General features: G+C 40.2%; 1 protein-coding gene across 2 annotated transcripts in view; it reads right to left on the reverse strand.

Moving 5' to 3' along the window:
* tek (TEK tyrosine kinase, endothelial) overlaps nt 1–21070 on the reverse strand; it is a 52688-nt gene that overhangs the window by 16608 nt on the left and 15010 nt on the right. For both annotated transcript variants that reach the window (XR_014030212.1, XM_081365608.1), the window contains exons 6-17: nt 20037–20174; nt 19630–19752; nt 19389–19534; nt 19145–19289; nt 18100–18258; nt 17129–17263; nt 16776–17051; nt 14774–15082; nt 9837–9997; nt 9437–9647; nt 9240–9350; nt 8967–9157 (exon numbers count right to left, since the gene is read on the reverse strand). Coding sequence is in view for 1 of the 2 variants with exons in the window: in XM_081365608.1 (XP_081221734.1) it covers nt 8967–9157; nt 9240–9350; nt 9437–9647; nt 9837–9997; nt 14774–15082; nt 16776–17051; nt 17129–17263; nt 18100–18258; nt 19145–19289; nt 19389–19534; nt 19630–19752; nt 20037–20174 (2105 nt within the window). In the remaining variant the exon portion in view is untranslated. The remainder of the gene's footprint in view (nt 1–8966; nt 9158–9239; nt 9351–9436; nt 9648–9836; nt 9998–14773; nt 15083–16775; nt 17052–17128; nt 17264–18099; nt 18259–19144; nt 19290–19388; nt 19535–19629; nt 19753–20036; nt 20175–21070) is intronic.

Raw genomic sequence — 21070 nt, forward strand, 5'->3', positions numbered from 1 at the left:
ACACACAGACAGAAAGACGTTTCTGTAATTTATAGATAGACTAGTGCAAAATGCCGTGGAAACGTTTTTTTTGTGTGTGTTTTTAGTAATTGTTGGTTTGGTGTGTTTGAGTGCTCATTGTTACAATTGCACAGCAAAAGTTCAGTGACATTTTTATTTGTGCATGGTAGAAAGCAAATACTGATACTGACATAATGACATACAATAAATGTGGAACATTGAACTACACGATTCAGGGAGCAGGCTACACAGGGAACTCCAAGAAAACGCTACTTAAGCTCCACTGCTTTCTTCGACCCTCTCTGTGAGGGTCAAAAGCCAGAGTGGCTAGAGCGGCAAAAGCCAGTGTGTGCTTCTTTTACTGATATATATTTACAGATATTTTTTGCATTTTTAATCCAAACAATGTCAAACTTGGCACTGCACTTACTCATGCCCGTAGCGAGACACCTGTCAAGTTTGAAATCCATAGGAATAACGGTTCGAGAGATATGCGAATCACACACACACACATACACACAAAGACGTTCCCGTAATTTATAGATAGATATAATATACAGAAGTAAACGGTGTAGGTGACTTACAGATTTCAGGGAGCAGGCTACACAGTGAACTCCGAAAAAATGCTACGCTTGAGCAAACAGTTTGTGAATAGGTTACTACAAATGTATGGAAGGAATATCCTGCCAAATTTAAATAAATAAATTAAATGATTAAAATGAAAATTAAAACCATATTAACGATTTCATTACAGAAAACAGCACTCAAAATATGTGACAAAATTGAGAATGAAATAAAATGATTTCATTTTCACAGCATTATCCCTGTCAAATTGAAAAATAAAATGCAATTGGTGATTTCACATTTCATTTTCACTACAGTCTCGCGGCAAAACTGCCAATATTAAAATGAAAAGCCAAACGTGAAAAAGAAACTACAAATACAGTTTTTATAATGCTCTTTAGTAATGCTCACGCAATAATAGTGACACAATTCAAATACAAATGTAAATTTTCGTTTTCATTTTTATTCCTCTTTTATTTCAGTTTTCATTTTCGTTTTCATTTTCAAAGACAACCTGCATGCAAATTCTATGTTAATGAGTATGACGAGATCTCGCGAGATTAAAACGCGTCGAGATTTCTCGTCGAGGTTAAACTTTGTCTCGTGAGTTGTTGTGATGTCAGCGTGATGGAGCATGAGGGTGAAATTATTGAAGATGCCCCTGCCACTTTTAAATCATTTGTGTGCCGGGCCAATCACACACACACTCCATGCACACACACACACACACTGTCCCTCGCTCACTCACTCACTCATGCGCGCGCGCAAACACACGCACACTGTTGCTCGCACTCTCACTCACTCTCAATCCGTCGTGGAGGACCGTTAAAGTTAAACATGCTAGTTTTTCTGTCGTGATGTCCTGAAGCATTGCAGACGCGTAGCTTGTCGTCGCCCACTATGACACACGAAATGAAACGATCGAATCTTGCGTCCCGACGCCCGTTGTCCTTCACGAATCTCCACGAAACTCCACGAAACGGATCGTGCCAAAATCGCGCTAAAATAGTGTAATCTGAACCAGGCATGGTAATAAACATTTGACCTATCGCGCAAAGAACCTATTAAAGCACTGAGACATGAGAACAGTATAAATAACATTCACATATCACAAGTCATATCGACATCGCAATATTAAACAATGATCGCACATCGCAGCTTTTCCTCATATCGTGCAGCCCTAGTACTGCCCAAAGGTCTCAACTACTGCCAGAAATCGTTGACATGCTTATATTCTTGAAAAAGAACATGACCATTATCTTAGGCTGTTCTGTGTAGTTAATTTATCTCTTTTTCATGCTTGAAGAAAAAAAAAATTGTTTCTGTTTGAACTTGTAGTTTTGAGAGAGCAGTAGCCTACTTTGATTATGGATACACACTTACTGTTTGCATTTAAAGTGTTATTTCAGTTATTAATATTTATTTTATTTATACTGTTTTATTTTTTTATGTTCGATTTGTGGAAAGGAGTTAGATTTCTCATGTGAAATCGTACAGGGGAGAAGCCAGACGGTAGAGTTTATAGCAAAACATTTAGCAGTGTTTGCATGTCCTTTACTGCATAGAATTCTTTAAAATAGAAGTAAAATAACATTCATTACAAGTTGATTTCAAAATGCACCTAAATTGTTTTGCATTTTGTGATTTTCAGTTGAATAAAAGACTATTTCCCATTCATATATTTTATCATTGAGGATTTCTTAAAAATTGTTTAAAAATCTCGTCTTGTCTCGTTCTCGTGAACCCAATCTCGTGTCTCGTCTCGTCTCGTGGAGTAAGCGTCTCGTCACACCCCTATTATATATATATATAATATTATTATATATATAATATTATTATTATTATTATTATTATTAATAAATGAGCAAAACTTGGCCACAAAATATTTAATATTCAATAATTTTAATAATCACAATCAAAGTTTTAATTTTATTAAATTCAGCAATCAAATATTCAAAAAGACTTAATAATAATGTTATTTCTCTCTTTAGGCGCGTTTACTACGAATATGGCGATCGTCAACTTCATCTTTGCCAGACACTGACAGAAAACACTATTTTATAAATAAAAATCAATGCACGCATCCCCGGATTTACAAATGCACATCTTGCTTGTTGCACGCACATTATGTCGAAATAACGAGATATTATGTTGAAATAACATTATTATTAAGTCTTTTTGAAAATTTGATTGAATGCTGAATTTTGCGCTTGTTCAGTTTAATAGGCTACAATTACGCCTATATATAGCCTATATATATATACTATTAATAAATGAGCAAAACTTGGCCAAAAAATATTTAATATTCAATTATTTTAATGATCACAATTAAAGTTTTAATTTTATAAAAACGCGTGCACTGATTTTTATTTATAAAATAGTGTTTTCTGTCAGTGTCTGTGCATGGCAAAGGTGAAGTTGACGATCGCCATATTCGTAGTAAACGCGCCTATAGAGAGAAATGCACATAATGGATTATAAGAGAGTAGCCTATTTCTTTTTGTTTTGAATTATTTCGTTTAAAGACATTTCAAGCTTTGTGTATTTGAGGATGTGATGTTTTTTCATCAATTGTTTGATGAAAAACATATTAATATTAAGATACAATTTATACAAAACGAAATTCACTTTAAAGAAAGGCTTTCTACAAAACAAAACTTAATGAATGGTCAAAATTATTTCCGACTCGCTCCATGTCTCTCTACTCGTGCTGTTCACTTTTCATAATCAACATAGGCAGATGGAAAAAAATAACATAACATTAACTAAATGCGCTTTTTTAATGGCAGTAGGCTAGTTTGAAACAGTACATTAGGCCTAGATTCTCTATTTGTAAAGATTGCTGCACATTCATTTAATTCTGAATTTTGCACACACAAGTTGAAAGGCATTTGTTCAAATCAAGTTCACGGATAATTGTGCGTGCATTTATTAATCATTATGATACTAAAATCATAACAAAGTAGGCTATGCTATGTACAAAAAATCAGATGAGCCCAGAATATGAACGCAACGTTTAATTACACGTTAAGAATTTTCCTTCCATATAGTAAACCATTATAAGAACGTTTAATTTAATTTAAAAACATCCACATGCCGAGAATCAAGAGCACCATCCCCTGTGTTGTGCTTTTGAAATGTGGCGCGTTTACAATGATGTCATGGCAGTAGAGGCGGCAACTAACGATCAGTCCCACACCCAGTTTGAAGCGGTACTAACTGCAATGGAAAAGCAACCGAGCTAAAGCGAACCGAACCGTGCCGTACCGAGTCGAGTCGTACCACGCAGTGGAAAAGCGAAGCGAGTCGAACCGTTCCGCGCCGAGTCGAACCGTACCGAGCCAAACCGTGCCGTACCATGCAGTGGAAAAGCGCCATAGCCTAGAGTACCTTATTGCTTTTATAAACGGTTACCACGCAATACAAATATTAATCCCGAAACATATGTATCTATGCAACTATCATGAAGTAAAATGTATCACTAAAAAAGCCAATTCATTCCGCTGGAGAAAAAAAAATAGTCCCTGACAGTGACCATAAAGCAACAGACGAAGTTACATTATTTCTCCATTAGATGGAGACAAAGACTGTCTTAATGAGTGAGTCAGTCAGTCAGTAAAGACTTTTGAAATGACTCAAACTTGAGAAGAAAGACGCAACTGACATGACTATAAGCACGGACAACCCCTATTAACTGTTAAAAGTACAAGATATCACACCGGACATTCAAACAGATTTTTTATTATGAATATATAGGACTGACCTGAAGGAAATATCTAGCCTAGGCTACTGTAAACGCAGGTACACTCGCTTTCTCGATCTCATCCAGAAGTTGTTACTGGAAATGAAAATCAGCATTGTGATTCTTTTAGTACACAAACTTAAAATAACCAAAAGACACGTAACAGCGGACAGATATACAGGCTAGTGCTGTATCTGAATAAGTCACGGCTGAAGGGCGTTGTTAGGCACGACGCAAATATGAAACATTGGCCGAGGTCCTCGGTTAAAGCTAGCGGGTATTAATGTCTGGCTATAATTATTGTAGAAACTGTGTTACTAAGACCTTTGTACACCCAAATAGTTGAATTTCCAAAACAGCCTAATACATGAACGAACCTCATCGTCGATTATGGTCTAGTCTGAGTCTAACATCATAACTAACATGGTCAGGCTGGTTGTTTCCATGTTCTAATGCTGCGGCAGCTTCCCGCAAAAGCTCACTAACAGATTTCGCCATATCTCGTCGTCTCGATTACAATATAATCACATTTAAATAATTTCGTTTCACACATTCAACTCATGCGGGACATCGATGACTTAGCTAGAAGGCGTGTCTCAGCGCCGTTACTAGAATAAACCACACCCACTCATTAACATAGAATTTGCATGCAGGTTGTCTTTGAAAATGAAAACGAAAATGAAAAATGAAATAAAAGAGGAATTAAAAAGAAAACGAAAATTTACATTTGTATTTGAATTGTGTCACTATTATTGCGTGAGCATTACCAAAGAGCATTATAAAAACTGTATTTGTAGTTTCTTTTTCATGTTTGGCTTTTCATTTTAATATTGGCAGTCTTGCCGCGAGACTGTAGTGAAAATGAAATGTGAAATCACCAATTGCATTTCATTTTTCAATTTGACAGGGATAATGCTGTGAAAATGAAATCATTTTATTTCATTCTCAATTTTGTCACATATTTTGCGTGCTGTTTTCTGTAATGAAATCGTTAATATGGTTTTAATTTTCATTTTAATCATTTAATTTATTTATTTAAATTTGGCAGGATATTCCTTCGATACAAATGATGGCCGTGAATAAAATATAATATTCAGAAGTAAACAGTTTAGCTGACAGAGTGTTCATATCAGAATGTTTATTTTTAAACCACAACCTTCGAAGTGCTTCTTTTACTGGTATTTTTACCGATATCTTTTGCATTTCTCATCCAAACAACGTCAAACTTGGCACTGCACTTACTCGTGCCCGTAGCAAGACACCTGTCGAGTTTGAAATCCATCGGACTAACGGTTCGAGAGATATGCAAATAACAGACACACACACAGACAGACAGACACACAGACAGACAGACAGACGTTCCTGTAATTTATAGATAGATATTTGACATATGGGAAGAAAGTTGTGCAAGCACCGGCTAGCTATAAGCAAAGGGCAACGATAGATTGAGTTATGGCTGAGCCTGTAAAAAAAAAAGCAGAAAGCTAGGAAATCTTTGTCGGAGGACCAACGAAAGAGGAAACGGGAGACTGACCGAGCAAGAAGTCAGACTCGAGTAAATATTGGACCGGCTTTTTCAGAATGGCGAGAACTGAGAGAAACAGAAGCCTGCAAAACGGATGCTGAGCTCGCTGCTGTTGCAAGTATCTTTGGAATAAACTGTGTTTAATGTTTAAATTTCAAGTAATTGTGACCTCAGGATGTTTGCTATTGTCTGTAAAGGTTTTTATTATGATCGCTGTCTGTTACGGGCTTACTAGTACGCTAGATACTATAACTTTGATGTTAGCTTTGTCATTAGCAAACACGTTTGATTTCTGTAACTTAGTTGTTTGGCCGTTCCTCTGTCGGTTTTATTTGTGTAACTTACACTTTTATTTTATGTCACTAAGTCAACGCGTCTGATAATAGGCAATAAACATGTTGCACATATCATGATCGAGCTTGAAAAAACGTTCTGATGTTTTCTTAGACAAGCAAAGGTAAACCGTCATTCTACCAGATTAACTTATAGACCTTGCTAATATAACTTTAGACAAATATTAGCCTCCGATATATATTTTTTTACAACCCCAAATCAGAAAAAGTTGGGACACTGTACAAATTGTGAGTAAAAAAGGAATGGAGTAATTTACAAATCTCATAAACTTATATTTTATTCACAACAGAATATAGATAACATATCAAATGTTGAAAGTGAGACATTTTGAAATGTCATGCCAAATATTGGCCCATTTTGGATTTCATGAGAGCTACACATTCCAAAAAAGTTGGGACAGGTAGCAATAAGAGGCCGGAAAAGTTAAATGTACATATAAGGAACGGCTGGAGGAACAATTTGCAACTTATTAGGTCAATTGGCAACATGATGGGGTATAAAAAGAGCCTCTCAGAGTGACAGTGTCTCTCAGAAGTCAAGATGGGCAGAGGATCACCAATTCCCCCAATGCTGCGGCCAAAAATAGTGGAGCAATATCAGAAAGGAGTTTCTCAGAGAAAAATTGCAAAGAGTTTGAAGTTATCATCATCTACAGTGCATAATATCATCCAAAGATTCAGAGAATCTGGAACAATCTCTGTACGTAAGGGTCAAGGCTGGAAAACCATACTGGATGCCCGTGATCTTCGGGCCCTTAGACGGCACTGCATCACATACAGGAATGCTACTGTAATGGAAATCACAACATGGGCTCAGGAATACTTCCAGAACACATTGTCGGTGAACACAATCCACCGTGCCATTCGCCGTTGCCAGCTAAAACTCTATGGGTCAAAAAAGAAGCCATATCTAAACAGGATCCAGAAGCGCAGGCATTTTCTCTGGGCCAAGGCTCATTAAAAAGACTGTGGCAAAGTGGAAAACTGTTCTGTGGTCAGACGAATCAAAATTTGAAGTTCTTTTTGGAAAACTGGGACACCATGTCATCCGGACTAAAGAGGACAAGGACAGCCCAAGTTGTTATCAGAACTCAGTTCAGAAGCCTGCATCTCTGATGGTATGTGGGTTGCATGAGTGTGTGTGGCATGGGCAGCTTACACATCTGGAAAGGCACCGTCAATGCTGAAAGGTTTATCCAAGTTCTAGAACAACATATGCTCCCATAGAGACGTCGTCTCTTTCAGGGAAGACCTTGCATTTTCCAACATGACAATGCCAGACCACATACTGCATCAATTACAATATCATGGCTGCGTAGAAGAAGGATCCGGGTAATGAAATTGCCAGCCTGCAGTCCAGATCTTTTACCCATAGAAACATTTGGTGCATTATAAAGAGGACGATACGGCAAAGAAGACCTAAGACAGTTGAGCAACTAGAAGCCTGTATTAGACAAGAATGGGACAACATTCCTATTCCTCAGTCCCCAGACGTTTGCAGACTGTTATAGAAAGAAGAGGGGATGCCACACAGTGGTAAACATGGCCTTGTCCCAACTTTTTTGAAATGTGTTGATGACATGAAATTTAAAATCAACTTATTTTTCCCTTAAAATGATACATTTTCTCAGTTTAAACATTTGATATGTCATCTATGTTGTATTCTGAATAAAATATTGAAATTTGAAACTTCCACATCATTGCATTCTGTTTTTATTCACAATTTGTACAGTGTCCCAACTTTTTCTGATTTGGGATTGTATGTTCATGCCCACTCTCCCAAAAACAAACAAACACGAAAGCAGTAGTTCGCCTCGTTCATATCGTTCGTTCCCGGTAAAAATACTAGTATTCATGACAACACAATAAAAATAAAAAAATCGCCATCAGTTGGAAAGAAAATATTGCTTTACTTGCCTCGGTAGACATAACTGGTTTTGAAATAGCCGGTTCCTCTGCTCAGCTGGGTTGCTCGTGGCGAGGGGGGAGGGACAACAGTTCGTTTTTACGACAGAGTGTTTGAAAGCATTTACTACCAGACACTAGGGGGAGCTTCGTAGAGAAAAAACACTCAGACTTGCCTGGTGTCCCTTTAAGCTGGACTGTGACGCTATTTTCTTCTGGAAACTAACTTTTTTGCATTATATTCCTGTTCTCTCTGTAAAGCTGCTTTGAAACAATCTGTATTGTAAAAAGCGCAATATAAATAAATGTGACTTGACTTGACTTCAATGGGGTCCAACAGGTTGAAGATCTAAATTGCAGCTGCAGAGGAATAAGGCATACCTCTGTGAAGCACCACGTAATCACGTTGGAAAGGTCACGCAGGTGGAAAATACAGGGTAGGGCGAAAAACTCCTCCAACTCATTTTCACCTCCAACTTCAAAATCGCCCAAAGTCGTTGTTTAACCTTTTATTTATTTATTTATTTTTTGTAAAGGGCATTTGTCTTTGTCTTTGTACATTCACTTTGTAAACACTAGGTCTGTACGCGTGTCCTTTCAACGTGATTACGTAATGCGTGAAGTCGTGGTGGTGCAAGATGAGCATTTGTGGTTAAAAAGTAAATAAATGTTAATTTTGTTATAAAATGGCTGATGTTTTGTCTAGATAAGACTCTTATTCCTCGGCTGAGATCGTGTCGAGCCTTTGAAGCTGCACTGAAACTGCAATTTGGACCTTCAACCCGTTGGACCCCATTGAAGTCACTATATGGAGAAAAATCCTGGAAATAATCCTATTGCAGAGACACTATTAGGAGAGCGTGTTTCTTGCACTCACCTGTTTCTGGCTCAGGTAGTCCATGCCTCGCGCCACGTCCGCAGCGAAGTGCAGGAGCTGCTGTGAGGAGAGCGTGGACGCGGTGCTGTTAGCGATGGCAAAGGCCGGGTCAGTCTCTAACACGCGGCTCTTACGCAGGAAGTCCAGTAGGTTTCCGTGAGGAGCGTATTCAATGGCCAGATACAGGTAACCTGCAGCACAAGCAAACAGTGCAAATGAGCTCTGCTATGCAGTAGTGCCCTATCGAGAAGATCATGCGTTTGAGCCGCACACCTCTGTGTTCACACGCTCCCAGGAGGTTAATGATGTTCGGATGGTGACCCAGCTTACACAAGACCTCCAGTTCGCCCGCAAAGTCTCTGTGGTCATCCTTAGATGCATATTCTATTGAGAAGACAGAGAATAAGACATCATGAGAAAAACTGCAATCGCTAGCACACATAATGACTCTAATGACAAATTCCTCTCACCTTTCATTCTCTTGATGGCCGCATCCATCCTTAGCCCGTCTTTCTTAATGCGAGCTTTCAACACCTGTCCAAAGTTTCCCTCTCCAATCACGTCCTGGAACTTTATGTCGCTCCAATCCAGGGCCGGATAGGCCACAGACTGGCTGGAGTTGGGAACTTTCTTTGGCATGTTTAGAGGCATGGAGCTAAACTGGACCACGGGCTCCTCTCTCTGTGCGCACGGGAAAGACAGATGTTTACAGATTCTGTAGGTCCGGTCCAGCAGACCTGAAGCAGCTAATGAAGGTCTTTAGGATCATTGGAAACCCGGCTGTAAGGAGCGGGATTGAACAGCCCTGCTATACAGTGTAAGATGTGACTGAATTCAGTTGAATTCAGTTGTTTTCTATTGTGATCTCACCACTATGTTGTGAAAGGCCTGCACCATGCGTCTCTGGAAGGTGGCTCTCTTAAGCTGCAATACGATGCAGAAGGCTAGCAGGATGGTAATGCACGTCATGCCAGCGGAGCCCAGTATGGCGTAGAAGAGCATGTTTCCATGAGCCGTGAGTCCGTGTAGCTCTGAAACACAACAGACAGAATTACAATCTAGAATACGGCTGTAAATCACATTCTATATTGCAGAACGTTACCTGTCAAGTGTTAAATAATGTAACATGTTAAATAAATGTTAATAATGTTACATTAAGTAACATAATGTGAATTAAACAGTATCAGTATTGTTATTGTTTTTCGCACATTTGTACCCATTTTGCTCAATAATATACATTTACTTTCATTATATTTTGTTAATTTGTTTGAATTTATTTATTGTTAAAATGGTCAAAATGTATAATTTGTGCCTGGATCATATGGCGTTAAAGTATTTGTCTGGTACAACAAACGCTGTATTTCATTGTTTTTTTGTGTCATGCAGAAGAGAAATTACTACAGTTTTGAAGCTTATGTTCATCATAGTTAAGGATAAGATGGCTGCCCCCAGTTCTTTTGCTGTTTTTGTTTGTTTGTTCTGTGTTAAGTCATTCTTTTCTTATCAGTTTCACAAGAGACAAACTACTGGAAATAAGGCAACACACACCAGGCAAAATTTTTCCAGTCTTTGATTATTCAGACGTTTTGTTGAACGTTTTAATCTGAGGAGCAGCGGTTCTGTTCAACCACGTGGTCAGACGGAAAGGGCACGCTTGTTAAGGTCTTTGAATGTGGCTTTCTAACTATAAGTATCCATCCAGCAAATCTCTGATGCCTTCCTAACAAAACGGGTGAACTACTTCTCCTCACCCGCACAAACAAAGACTTCATATCACTCTGTCCCATGTTCAGATTTGGGGCTCTCTGATCATGAATAGAAGAAGAATAGAATGAGGCATTTATATAGCGCTTTCATATGTACTACTGTACACCCAAAGCGCTTTACAATCATATCAGGGGTCTCTCCTCAACCACCACCAGTGTGCAGCATCCACTTGGATGATGCGACGGCAGCCACAGAACAACGGCGCCAGTGCGCTCACCACACACCAGCTATAGGTGGAGAGAGGAGAGAGAGTGATAGAGCCAATTCAATGTAAGGGGATTATTAGGAGGCCATGATTGGTAAGGGCCAATGTGTGGAATGTGGCCAGGACACCGGGGTTACACCCCTACTCTTTACGTGAAATGCCATGGGATTTTTAATGACCACAGAGAGTCAGGACCTCGGTTTTACGTCTCATCCGAAGGACGGTGCTCTTTTGACAGTATAGTGTCCCCGTCACTACACTGGGGCGTTAGGACCCACACAGACCACAGGGTGAGCACCCCCTGCTGGCCTCACTAACACCTCTTCCAGCAGCAACCTGGTTTTTCTCAGGAGGTCTCCCATCCAGGTACTAACCAGGCTCAGCCCTGCTTAGCTTCAGTGGGCAACCAGTCTTGGGCTACAGGGTGATATGGCTGCTGGATCATTGTCTAGTTCATCTTATACCGACTTACAGTCAGAAACTTAAATCAGCTAACCTAACCAGGCCAGAAACAGACTAACGAAGGAGATCAGAGTGGCTAAAAGAAGCTAATCTGAGAAGCTGAAAATCCAGTTCTCAGCCAGTGACCCAGCATCAGTCTAGAAGAGTATGATGAACATCACCAATTACAAGACAGGAGAATCAATTACTGGCTGAGGATCTGAATGTGTTTTACTGCAGGTTTGAGAATCCTAGACTCACACCCGCTTTGATCTTCACTTCACACACTCACCAGCACCTCCTGCAACCCTCCTCCTCCTCCTCCTCCTGCCAACCTGCGCTTCAGGTGTGTGTGTGGAGGACGTGAGCCGGACCTTCAGAAAACAGAAGACTAGGAAAGCTTCAGGCCCAGACGGCGTCTCAGCTGCTTGTTTAAAAGCCTGCGCTGACCAACTGACCCCAATCTTCACGCAGATCTTCAATAGATCACTGGAGCAGTGTGAAGTTCCCTGCTGCTTCAAACGCTTCACTATCATCCCGATCCCCAAAACCCCCCAAATCACTGGACTTAATAACCGATCTGTCGCTCTCATGTCTGTGTTCCTTAAGTCGTTTGAATGACTGGTGTTGGCCCACCAGAAGAACATCACTGGACCCTTGCTGGATCCTCCTCAGTTGTCTACAGAGTAAGCAGGTCTGTGGATAATGCAGTCAACATTATATCCTGCAACATCTGGACAGACCTGGGACTTACGCAAGGATCTTATTTGTGGACTTCAGTTTGTCTTTCAACCACCATCTTCTATCATCAAACTGACCCAGTTTTTCCTGCCCACCCCAGTCTGTCAGTGGATAATCAGCTTTCTGACAGAGAGGCAGCAGCTACTGGGGAAACTCACATCCAGGACCCTCACTATCAGCGCTGGTGCTCCTCAGGTGTGTGTTATTCTCTCTCCTGCTCTTCTCACTCTACACACACGACTGCAACCAGTCTGCATTTAGACAAGAGTTTGAACAACTGGCTGTCTGGTGCAGTCGCAACAACCTGGATCTGAACAAGCTCAGAACAGTGGAGATGATGGTGGAGCCCCTGCTCTCCTCCTCTCAGCATCATGAACAGCACTGTGGAGCAATTCAGGTTCCTGCGCACCACCATCTCTCCGGACCTGAAGTGGGACAATCACATTGACGGCCAAGCAGAGGTTACACGTCCTTCACCAGCTGACACCACTCTACTCAGCCGTCATTGAGTCTATCTTGTGCACTTCTATAACTGGTGTGGTTCAGCCACCAAGTCAGACATCAGGAGAATACAAAGCTATAAAGTGGCTTTGAAACAATCTGTATAGTAAAAAAGTACTATATAAAGAAAGGTGCCTTAACAAAGGACAGGCCTGCGGAGAGGATTATTGGTATCTGCTCACCTTCCAGGACCTGTACTCTTCCAGAGTGAGGAAGAGAGCAGGTAAAATCTTCACAGACTCGCTCATCCCGGCCACAGCCTGTGTGAACCTCAGATCACTGCGCACTAGAACATCTCAGCTTCTTACCACAGGCTGTTTCCCTCTTCAACAGTTAAATGCCTTTCAAGTGCAATCCTCCACTGTATAGTGCAATATCATTGTAAATTAATTTAGTCCTATTTATTATTATTATTATTTAAAACAGTCACCTTTATTTCTATAGTGATTTTTACAATACAGATTGTTTCAAAGCAGCTTTACAGAGATAACAGGAAAATAATGCAACAAATTTTGTTTCTAGAAGAAAATAGCGTCACAGTCCAGCTATAATAAATATTAATAACAAATACTGTAAATATGTTCATTATCTGTAAATGTTTACCCTGACTAAACCTATATATGTGTCTTATCCATAAATGTTATTATGTGCCTTGTTATATTTATATGTGTAGACTGGAAGCTACAATACCAAGGTAAATTCCTTATGTGTGCAATAAAGCTCTTTCTGATTCTGATTTATAAACATTAAGTGATCCGTGCCTGTAGAGGGCAGTGTTACTCTCTCAGTGTGTCTCAAGGCTGCTCACTTTAGTCAACCTACAGACTTAAAGGAAGACCCAGAAATTATCATTCTGCCATTTACTTCCCCTCATGACTTTCTTTCTCTGGAGCAAACAAACAAACAAACAAAAACAAAAACTTAAGAAAGCATTTCTCTAAATATTAAAATTTTCACAGTCAAATAAAAGTAAGGTTTGAAAGACATGAGGACAAGTGAATCCCGTTGGAGTGATCGATCACTTTAAGTTCCCACTCTGCAGCAGTCCGAACAGAACATAGCGCTGTTAACCACTACGCTAACCACGCTAATGCAGGCTTGGACAACCCCTGCTGGCCAAAAGCAGTTAACTCAATCCATGACTCCTTTTGACGTGATTTATTACCGTGAGGCCCGAAAGAAACAATTACTAAGCACATATATCCACGCAGTACTCAAAAAAGAAAGGAAACAAAAGACAAGAAGTCCAGGACTCAAAGTTTGCCCATGCTTACAATTTCTTTTGCAGACAAATCGAAAATGAAACATCTGTTGAGGTGGAAGACCGCACACTGGATAAGCTGTGCCGGACAACTGGTTTGTGAATCAGAAATTCTGGAATCAGATACTTAAGATCAGGAATCAGATACTTGTTCAGAAATAGGGTTAGGGTTAGGCCTATATTGATTCATATAGGCCAAGTGTGCAAATACGAATTCAGTTAAGTTGAAGGGACAAATAAACACAAAATTATGTCAAAATATCCTCATATAGATATTGATCTTGGCTGAATAACTTTTGTAACTTTAATAAGGATTAATCTTGGCTATATTTTATTTATAAAAAGAAAACTGGTATTATTTTACATTTGATTTCTTTAACTGATCAGTTGTATTTATTTGTGTTTTTTCTAATTCTTTACTGGTTCTTATTTTATTACTGACTGTTTACTTGTCTTTATCAATGTTTGAATATATATTAAGTAGTTTTTGCTGATATTTTTGTCAAAAACATGGGCAAGTTCCTTGAGTAACTGTTCTTTAGGCTGCTGATTTTTGTTCATTTAGCTGAAATGTTTTGCAGAAAGACAGTATGTTTGATATCTAAATGTTTGCCTTTTTAAGAAGACTTTTGCTCAAGCTAAAGCCAATAGTGTTAATTGATTATTGCTAAAATTATGATTTCTGATGAATCCAAAACTGTACCTTTGAGCAGAATGTAACGTCCTAACTCGCCTTAGGGCCCCCAAAATGGTAAACGGTTGTGAGTTTCCAGAATATTTTCACGCATAAATACACTGATTCACTTGAATACCAGATTCTGACTCCAGTAGTGGAAGCTTTTTGAGATGCAGTGGATTAAGACACATAGGAAGGTTGGATCTCAGACTCACGTTTGCTCTCCTGCGGGGTCAACGTCTGGAGGATGACATGTGGGCGATCCACACTCTCTCCCATGTTGTTGAGGGTCCAGAGCTCTAGCTGGTAGGTGCTGTCGGCCCTCAGGCCCCGGAGCTGGAAGCTCATGCTGGTCTGGTCCGGCTGCACACCAAGCTCCACCTGCTGGCTGTAGTCCTGCTCTGTCCGCTGGTAGCGGATGACGGCTCTGGAGACGGAGTGACCCTCAGACACACACCAGGTGATGAAGGCTGAGCTGTCACTGATGTTACTGGTGGAGATGTTGGCAGGAGGAGGAGGAAGCTCTGAAGGATCAACGCATAACCAATGAATTACTCCCACCAACTCGCCACTAGTACAAGTGCTACTTGTGCACATACATACAATGCTATATATGCTTCATTGTTTGATCGCCTGTGAAGTGTAAACTATCCTATTGCACAACAGTAAACTGGTCATTGTGCTCAATGAGGCATCAACTTCATGAATTTCTGTGAAGTCTCTATCAAACAGTGTGTAATGTGAACAGAACTGTAGAAATCAATTGGTGAGACCTGGGTGGATGAGAGACATCAAGAGAGCTTTCAGAGGAGATATACACTACCGGTCAAAAGTTTTAGATCGGTAAGATTTTTAATGTCTTTAAAAGAAGTATCTTCTGCTCACCAAGGCTGCATTTATTTGATTAAAAAATACAAACAAAAACAGTCATATTGTGAAATATTATTACAATTTAAAAAATCTGTTTTCTATGTGGATATATAGTAAAGTGCAATTTATTCCTGTGATCAAAGCTGAATTTTCAGCATCATTACCCCAGTCTTCAGTGTCACATGATCCTTCAGAAATCACTCTAATATGAGGATTTGATGCTCAATAAACATTTATGATTATTATCAATGTTGAAAACAGTTTTTTACATTTTTATTTCATGATGCTATGATGAATAAAAAGTTCAAAATAACAGAATTTATCTGAAATGGAAAGCTTTTGTAACAAACACTACTGTTCAAAAGTTTTGGGTGAGTAAGAATTTTAATTTTATTTTTTGGGGAAATAAATAAAATAAATCAATACTTTTATTCATCAAGGATGAGTTAAACTGATCAAAAGTTACAGTAAAGACATTTGTAATGTTAGAAAATATTCTATTTTAAATAAATGCTGTTCTTTTGAACTTTCTATTCATCAAAGAATTTTGAAAACAAATTTACACTCCATTCCATTCCATGTTTATTTATATAGCACATAAAAAAAAAGGGGTTTACAAAGTGCTGAACAAGGGATAACAACATAAAAGCACATATAAAACACATAAATCAACATACAATCACACATTTCTCATACTGGGGTAAAAGCCTGGGAATACAAGTGAGTTTTAAGACGAGATTTAAAAGATTCGAGGGTTGGGGCCAATTTGACCTGTGGAGGAAGCTCATTCCACAGTTTAGGGGCTGCAGCTGAAAAAGCGCGGTCACCCAAGGTTTTTAACCTGTTTTTTGGAGCGACCAGCCGAAGTTGATCAATAGACCTAAGTGACCGTGAGGGGGTATAAACTTGAACGAGGTCTGAGATGTAGCGAGTACACAACTGTTTTCAATATTGAAAATAATAATGAATGTTTTATGAGCATAAAATCAGCATATTAGAATGATTTCTGAAGGATCATGTGACACTGAAGACTGGAGTAATGATGTTGAAAATTCAGCTTTCATCTGAGGAATAAATTACATTTTAAAATATATTGAAATAGAAAACAGTCATTTTAAATTGTCATAATATTTCACAATATTACAGTTATTTTTATTTTTATTTTTTATCAAATAAATGCAGCCTTGATGAGCAGAGGAGACTTCAGTTAAAAACATAAAAAATCTTACCGATCTATAACTTTTGACCAGTAGTGTAGATATACAAGTTTAGGAAATATCCAGGTAATCTTCTGTAACAGTAACAACAGAAATCCATATACATGAGGAGATATAACATCATGCTTACGGTCGCTGAGCGTCCAGGCGCTGGCGGTGGGACAGGGCAGATCTGTGGCGCTGCTGGTCGTCGTCACCCTGCACTGGTATTTGTGTCTGGGTTTCAGCTCGCTCAGATGGAGACTGGAGGAGTTAGACGCAAGCTGGATTCTCCTCACGGTTTCTGAAGCTCCGACCTGCTGACACGTGACCTCGTAACTCCAGGTGTCGTCGGGAGGAGCCGGGTCCCATGACAGGACCAGCGAGGTCTGATTGACAGGCGTCAGTTTCACACCCACGAGCGGCTCTGAGGACAGAACACACACACTTTAATATCTCATCATTTGGTGAGGGTTGGGGTTAGGGTTAAGGAAGAGTTCTTACTGAGCATCTGTGTGTAGAAAGTGGATTCGGGCCCGTGTTGGCCGGCTCCTCCTGGTCCGCGGCGACTGAGCTGCACCAGTGTAGTGTAGGGCATTATGGGAGAAAGATTATCCAGCTTTACCAGAGAGCCGTTCACTGTACAACACACAGACAAATGTGTCTCTTTTTAATTCATATCTGGGATCGACTCAAACATCCAGCAACAGATTCACAGACTTTCCACATATTGGGTATCAATTCCACGCAGCAAGAATAATGAGGAAAGACACAAATGTGTTCATGACAGTGACGTTTAGATGTTTTCTTATTCAGAACTAAACAACACTCTTCCCAATGATCTTTGTGGGGTTTTGTTTTCTTCTTTTGGTAGTATCACTCTCTCACTCACTCACTCACTCACTCACTCACTCACTCACTCACTCTCACACACACACACACACACACACACACAAACACTTTGTATACTGTATTTATATTATCAATACATATCTGCAAAGATTATTTTCCAGTCCCTTCTATTTGCATTCTTTTCACCTTTGGAAATGACAAACTTATGAAACACTAGTTGCACTGTCCTTCTGTTTGTGCCAACACCAATAAACCCTTTTAGCTAATAAGAGAAAATCCCCCTACATGTAGTGAAACACAAACATCAGATGCGGTCAGTGATTCTGGCCTTTTCCTCCAGTCTGAAATGAAAGGGTCTTTCCGGAGCAATGACTTCACCCTCATTCTTCTGACTAGTCATAATAAGTTCTGTATATGACAACCATCAGAAATATGTTCAGATTTCCATCATCTTTTTGTAATCTATTGCACAATGGAAATATTTATTACACTAGACAGTTTGCCAAGAGCAACACAGTCACCTATGACCTCGGATATGAAATGTTCCAGCTGTTTTACACAGAAACAGACCACACAAAAACACACACACACTGAGAAACTCCGAGCACATTAAGCTCTGTTACCCTCAACGCTTCTCCATGTGGACTCGCTGGCCCGCCGGTAGACGAGCTTGACCGAGGTGATCGGTCCATCTCCCGTGAAGGGATCTTTATTGACCAGCAGAATCAGGTGATGTGGACCCCTGCCGCTCAGGACGGGCTTATTCTGAGCCTGCGGTGGAACTGACACAAGACAAGACTTACATATGAAACGGCCTGTTCGTTGGCTTGTTCTGGAAATTAATGCATTAACTATTGCAGAAGTAAAATTAATATATTTTTCTCTCTCTTGATATTGCTTGTTTTATGCCAGTGGTTTTATGCCAGTGGTACACACACGTTCTACATTAGAGGTCACCAATTATCAGACCGCAGATCCAGTCGCAAAGTGCGGGCTGCAATTCATATATTTATAAATTCACAGAATTACAAACTTTGGGCACTGATAGCTAAGCCATCTTAACATAATGAAGGACCCAGAAGTCACATTTACCATGACAAAGTGTGTTTACAAAGACTTTTTATTGTGGGACAGAGACGGCAAACATTATTTTAATCACAGTCAGTCTAAATGCCATGAAAATATTGTATTTGCACATTATGCAGTTAGTGCTCTATGTGACTGTGTATGTTAACAGCATCTCAGACACAGTAGAGCCGGAGCAGGAACAGATTTACATGAGCATCACAGCATTTGTGTTTTACAGTTTTACACGAGAAGCCTTAGGAAAACATTGATTTCTGTCCGTCCAATCGCTCAGGTTCTAAGCCTGTCACATACTCATTATTATAACCTAATTCCCTCTCTCGGTTTAGTTTTTTTTTTATGTTCTACATGCAAACTGTAAAAGAAAACCCAGCAATCTTGGGGAGACTGTTTTGACTACTTATTGTTATTTACCTTTATACGGTATTATGACTGCCTGCCACATTAAATAGTTAATATTAATATTCCCACAATGGACAATGTTAATTTCAAAGCCATGCAACATTTTGGCTTTTGAAACACTCTGTTATGATTGTTTGGAACTTTGCTGGGAAAGAAATGGAGAAGGTTGAAGAATCTCACCTTTGACATTCACTTTAAATTCCTTCTCCTCCTGAAAGTTTTTGGTTTTCACCTGACACAACCAGCGGCCAGCGGCAGATAAAGTGGTTTTCTCCAAACTGAATGTGGACGTTGTTTGATTATTTTCTGTCTGTGTGTCCACTGCCTGAGAAAAACAAAAGAGACTATCAGATTTCTCAGAGATTAGAGGACATAAACTCGTGCTGAAACAGTGTAATGATGATGTCACTGCGATTCAACTCACATAGAGCGTGGATTTGTCGGGTCTGACCAGGGTTATTTCTCCGTGTAGAGGAGCGGGCTGGCCTGACGCAGAGCAGTTGATCGTGTGTGTGACGCCAGAGTTGAGCTCGATGTCTCTCAGACTGCTCATGATCACAGGTCTAGTGTCTTTCGAAGAAACCACATGCAGACATGGATTGAGCCCGGAAATCTCCCAGAAACACAGGACAGTTTCACTCGCTTTGAATTAAAATGATTTTCACCTGGTGTCTCACAGCGAGCTCCATGCATGCCTGCACACACACACCCTCGGAATCGATTGCATTCGCCCCGTTCACACACACATTTCTGTTTACAGTCGGCGCCGTAATAACCAGACGGACAAGCTGAAATCAGAAGAAGTGTCCTCAATATATCTGATATATATTTTAAGTCATCATAATAATACAGAAATATCACTTCTTAACTGATTAGGGTTGTAATAAAATATTTATTTCATAAAAAAAAAATTATATATATATATATATCTTTGAACTGTGTTTATTTTCATTGCACATAGCATTTCACTTCAGAACATCTTCAACAAAACTAGTTCACAGTACTACCATTAATAAAACCATTTAGCCAGTAAAATTAGGGATATTAAACATCTGGTGTGTGTTAGACTCACCCTCGCTGCAGTTCAGGCCCTTCCATCCAGACGCACAGGAGCAGCCGTACGGGTCCCTGAGACAGAAGACCAGCGATCGGCAGAGACCGTCTACACAACGCTCCTTACAGCTGGGGCCAAAGCGGCCCTCGCCACACACTGACACAAGAGAACACACACACACACACACACACACACACACACGAGAGAACACACACGCCGCACATGAGAGAACATACACACACATACAAACACACACACACACGAGAGAACACACACACACACACACACACACACACACACACACATGAGAGAACACACACACACGCACATGAGAGAACACACACACACACACACACACACACACACACACACACACACACACGAGAGAACACACACGAGAGAACACACACACACACACACACACACACACACACGAGAGAACACACACATGAGAGAACACACACACGCACATGAGAGAACACACACACACACACACACACACACACACACGAGAGAACACACAACGCTCCTTACAGCTGGGGCCAAAGCGGCCCTCGCCACACACTGACACGAGAGAACACACACACACACACACACACACACACACACACACACACACACACACACACACACACACGAGAGAACACACACATGAGAGAACACACACATGAGAGAACACACAATGCTCCTTACAGCTGGGGCCAAAGCGGCCCTCGCCACACACTGACACGAGAGAACACACACACACACACACACACACACACACACACACACACACACACACACGAGAGAACACACACATGAGAGAACACACACATGAGAGAACACACAATGCTCCTTACAGCTGGGGCCAAAGCGGCCCTCGCCACACACTGACATGAGAGAACACACACACACACACACACACACACACACACACACACACACACACACTGACACGAGAGAACACACACACACACACACACACACACACACTGACACGAGAGAACACACACACACACACACACACACACACACACACACACACACACACACACACACACACACACACA

This window comes from Scardinius erythrophthalmus (assembly GCF_964197995.2).
Source record: "Scardinius erythrophthalmus genome assembly, chromosome: 5".
NCBI classification, from domain to species: domain Eukaryota; kingdom Metazoa; phylum Chordata; class Actinopteri; order Cypriniformes; family Leuciscidae; genus Scardinius; species Scardinius erythrophthalmus.